At 42.9% G+C, this 4,918-nt stretch overlaps 1 protein-coding gene across 1 annotated transcript; it reads right to left on the reverse strand.

The window, feature by feature from the left end:
• Positions 1–2,728: 2,728 nt before the first annotated feature.
• LOC109213191 lies at positions 2,729–4,009 on the reverse strand. Its single transcript, XM_019376951.1, has 2 exons — positions 3,522–4,009; positions 2,729–3,347 (listed from the first exon to the last, which is right to left on the reverse strand). Exons 1-2 carry the CDS (start codon positions 4,007–4,009, stop codon positions 2,729–2,731), a joined length of 1,107 nt encoding a protein of 368 aa, XP_019232496.1.
• Between the last annotated feature and the right edge of the window lie 909 nt (positions 4,010–4,918).

Genomic DNA, 4,918 nt, shown 5'->3' on the forward strand with positions numbered 1-4,918 from the left:
TTGAAGCAATATCTCTTGACTTTATTATGCCTTGAGAATAGTGAGTACTTTGGTTGTGACGCTTAGGCTCAATTTTTGACTCTTGTATAAGTACCTTAAATTGTATAAGCTTAACTTTGCTTAATTGCTTTGACTAGAGTGTCTTGATAAAACTAATCCTGAGTGAGTTATGTGCCATGTGTGTGTGTGAGGTTTGTGTATTATTCTGTGCATTGAATTTTATTCCTAGAACTTGCCCCGTGTGTTTGCAAAGCGAAATCGTAGTTTTGTTCAGTCTTGGAAGTGGTATAATCGTTTCTTTGTTGAGCCAGATATGTATATTTTACCCGCCTAATTGTTATGTATCGTAGTTAACCCCTTTGAGCCTGTAATCATGTTTCTTTGGCAACCACATTACAAACCTTACCCATTTGTTTGATTAACCATATATTTGAACCTTCTAACCTCTCATGAGCACTTTAATTGTTATGAACTGTGTAAAAGTTAAAGTGTGGGGTAGTTGGTCTGATTTTTGAGTGGATCTAATGAAATAAGGAGAAAGGTGCACTGTTTTGGAAAAGTAAGAGCCACTTGGATTTCAAAAAAAAAGAAAAAAAATAAAAAAGAAAGAAAAGAAAAGAAAGAGTTGTATTGTTGTGAAAAAAAATATTCCTTGATAAGTGGCGTCTCTTGATGTAATTGTGCTTAAAAAAGTATGGGGTAATATACATTGAGGTGAAGGTGGAGTTTGGTTTAACATAAGTATGGGGTTTGAATGTTAAAGTATATGTATTAAAGTGCTTAGGGAGGTGTAGTCACTCTTATATCTAAATGTATCCTACCCGTCCCGCAGCCTACATTACAACCAAATAAAGTCCTACTTGATCCTAGACTGAATGAGCTCGATTAGTAGAGTAGTACACTACGGGCAAGCCTATGGTGCATCTTTTGTGGCATATGAATGTTATTTCTGAGAGTGAGTTAATTCTTGCTATCTTGAGTTCCTAAGTGTTCTTAAATTTTATTGTGTGGAACTACTCTCTTTTGTTGTGTGAGGGCACTTGATTCATGAAAGAGAGGTAATGTCAGTGACCTCTATGTTAGAGTAAGTGGGTGAGTTGTGAATAATGCGTGGTACTTGCAAGTCAAATCTTGAGGTCAAGATGTTACGCTTTTGTGCTTAGTCTATTTTAAATATCCTTGGTGTGATGAGTTAGGAGAATTGTTTAAAGAAAAAGGTCGTGTCTATATAAAGTGTAGTTTGATTACTCGAGGATGAGTAATGGTTTAAGTGTGGGGTGTTGATGATAGGCTATAATTGCGTATTTTAGTCGCATATTACACTCTAATTTACTGCACTTTAATTGAGTTTGAGCTTTAATCGCTAGTGTTTTACACTAACTATGTGTTTTATGCCTTGTAGGAGTGATTCCGAGCTATATAGATGTTATAGAATAAATTCAAGTGATTTGGAGCTTTGAAGTCTGAGTAAAAGCACAAGGAAATTAAGCCTGGATCGTGTTCGAGGGTCAAATTTGATAGTTAAGAACGAACGAAGATTCGAGTAGGCATATTGCGCACTGTCTAGTAAAATAGACCTAACTTTTTGCTCCTAACTCCATTTGGGCTATATAATATATAGTAACAACAACAACAACAACAGCCCAGTATGGTCCCACAAGTGGGGTCTGGGGAGGGTAGGATGTACACAGCCTTACCCCTACCCTGGAAGGGCAGAGAGACTGTTTCCGATAGACCCTCGGCTAAAGAAGGTGAGAAAAGTCCTGGTAGCAGGTAGTAGCAAAACAATAATTAGAAAACTAAATCGGAGATAGCAACAGATAATATGGAAGGGGTACTGATAACAAGTAGCAGCAAGATACCATATTTAGAAAACTAATTCCAAGGCAGCAAACTATGGAATTACCAATGGCAAGTAACAACGAAACGAGACATGCGAATATAGAAAACTAAGGAGAAAAAGGGTACCGAACTAGCGCTAATACTATCGAGCTAGAGAAGACAAAGGGAGGTGCACGACTACCTACTAATCTTCTACCCTAATCTTCAACCTTCACACCCTTCTATCTAGAGTCATGTCCTCGGTTAGCTCAAGAAGCGCCATGTCCCCCCTGATCACCTCTCCCCAAGACTTCTTTGGCCTACCTCTACCCCTCCTCACACCTCCTAAGGCCAACCTCTCACATCTCCTGACAGGGGCATCTGCACTTCTCCTCTTAACATACCCGAACCACCTCAACCTCGCCTCACGCATCTTTGCCTCCACAGGGGCCACTCCCACCTCGTCTCGAATAACTTCATTCCTAATTCTATCTAACCTAGTATGCCCACACATCCATCTCAACATCCTCATTTCCGCTACCCTCATCTACTGGACATGAGAGGTTTTGACTGGCCAAAACTCAGCCCCATACAACATACTCGGTCTAACAACTACCTTGTAGAACTTACCCTTAAGTCTCAATGGCATATTCTTATCACACAAGACACCGGAAGCGAGCCTCCACTTCATCCACCCTACTCCAATACGGTGTGTGACATCCTCATCTATCTCCCCATCCTTCTGGATTATAGATCCCAAATACTTGAAACTCTCTCTCCTAGAAATGACTTGCGTATCGAGTCTCACATCCCCGTCCGCCTCCTGGGTAACACCGCTGAGCTTGCACTCCAAGTATTCTGTCTTGGTCCTGCTCAACTTGAAACCCTTAGACTCCAGGGTATGTCTCTAGACCTCCAGCCTCTCGTTAACGCCACCTCGCATCTCATCAATCAGGACTATGTCATCCGCAAATATCAAGCACCAAGGCACCTCCCCCTTAATGCGACGTGTCAAAGAATCCAACGCCAGGGAAAACAAAAACGGACTAAGTACTGATCCCTGATGCAACCCGATCTCAACCGAAAAGAAATCCGAGTCTCCACCTGCTGTCCTAACCCGTGTCTTAGCTCCATCATACATGTCCTGAATCACTCTAATATACACTATAGACACTCCTCTAGCCTCCAAACATCTCCATAGAACCTCTCTGGGGACTTTGTCATAGGCCGTCTCCAGGTCAATGAACACCATGTGCAAATCCTTCTTCACCGCCCTATACTGCTCCACATATCTCCTCACAATATGAATGACCTCTGTGGTCGACCGTCTCGGCATGAAACCAAACTGGTTCTCGGAAATGGACACACACCTCATCAGCCTCCCTTCAATCACGCTCTCCCACACTTTCATCACATGGCTTAACAACTTGATACCCCTATAGTTGTTGCAGTTTTGAACATCCCCCTTATTCTTGTATAGCGGGATCATTGTGCTCCGCCTCCATTCTTCGGGCATCTTCTTCTTCCTAAAAATGACGTTAAACAACCCAGAAAGCCATTCCAAGCCCTCCTTACCCACGCTCTTCCAGAATTCTATCGGGATCTCGTCCAGCCCCGTCGCTCTACCCCTACTCATCCTGCGCATAGCCCCTACAACCTCCTCCACTCAAATACGCCTACAGTACCCAAAATCTCGCTACCGCTCCGAGTGCTCTAACTCCCCCAGCACAATGCCCCTATCTCTCTCTTCATTCAAGAGCCTATGAAAGTAAGACTGCCATCTCTGCCTAATCTGAGCCCCCTCCAATAAAACTCTTCCCTCATCATCTTTTATGCATCTCACTTGGTCCAGATCCCGGGCCTTTCGCTCCCTCACCTTCGCTAGTCTGTACAGCTTCCTGTCCTCACCTTTATCCCCAATTTCTTTGTATAGACGACTAAACGCAGCGGTCTTAGACGTAGTAACCGCTAACTTCGCCTCCTTCCTAGCCTTCTTATACCCCTCCATGTTAGCACTCTTCTGCCCCTCATCAATACTCTCTACGAGCTTCAAATATGCTGCTTTCTTGGCTTCCACTTTCCTCTGAACCTCTTCGTTCCACCACCAGTCCCCTTTATGGCCACCAGAAAAACCCTTTGAGACCCCTAACACCTCTCTCGCTGCCTCTCTAATGCAATTTGTTGTCATAGACCACAAACAACTCGCATCCCCGCTACTCTTCCAGGCCCCCAAGCCAGCAACTTCTCCCCCAACTCCTGGTCCTTGTCCTTAGTCAATGCACCCCACCTGACCCTAGGTATACCAGACATAGCCCTCTTCTTCCTCGTCCACCTGATCTCTAAGTCCATAATCAAAAGCATATGCTGGGTCATAAGACTCTCACTCGGGATGACCTTGCAATCCGTGCATAAACCTCTATCACATTTTCGGAGAAGCTATATAATATATAGTAGGAAAGCTAAATTAAAGGGCTACAACTTTCATGTTTTACGTTTTTCCAAATTACAAATAGAACAGGGTGAAAACGCGGTCGAAACCGCAACTGCGGACCTGGACGCAGACTGAGGCGGTGCACTGTGAAAATACCGCGCCAGGGTTGCGACCGCGAGCGTCCAGACTTGAAAAATTGTCCTTTTCGCGTAGGAGAAGGTATAATTGTTTGGGCCCAACCCTACTTGGTATATATACATGGAAACACGGTATTTTGAGAGGTTGGACATAATTTAGACCTAAGGAGGCTAAGGAGACCGGAGATTCGACCTAAGGAGGCAAGAACACACTAGGAGCAAGGCGGAGAATTCTTCTACGAGTTTTTCACTTCCTTCTTCCTATTTCCTTTATTCGTTATGAATTCTAGTATTGTATTTTTGCATAATATTATGAATAGCTAATTTGTTATCTAGAGTTTTGATAGAACCTTTTGTAGGATGAACTCTTGTTATATTTTTATATAATTAAGCCGTTGGATTTCTCTACTTGTTCAACTAAGTGTTTGTTGTTGTTGATTGAATGACCATCAATTGACTGTGCCTATTTAGTGTGTAGTGGTTGAGAGAGAGTACATATTTAGGTAGTTGTTTAACAACGTCACGCCTA

This window comes from Nicotiana attenuata, unplaced genomic scaffold, assembly GCF_001879085.1.
Source record: "Nicotiana attenuata strain UT unplaced genomic scaffold, NIATTr2, whole genome shotgun sequence".
NCBI lineage: Eukaryota > Viridiplantae > Streptophyta > Magnoliopsida > Solanales > Solanaceae > Nicotiana > Nicotiana attenuata.

Excerpts from the sequence above, each read along its gene's own strand:
- LOC109213191 (XM_019376951.1), bottom strand. The coding sequence starts at position 4,009 with ATGACAACAAATTGCATTAGAGAGGCAGCGAGAGAGGTGTTAGGGGTC. Across the intron at positions 3,348-3,521 it reads GAGTTAGAGCACTCGGAGCG|GAAGAAGAAGATGCCCGAAG; the intron begins GTAGCGAGATTT and ends CGTCATTTTTAG.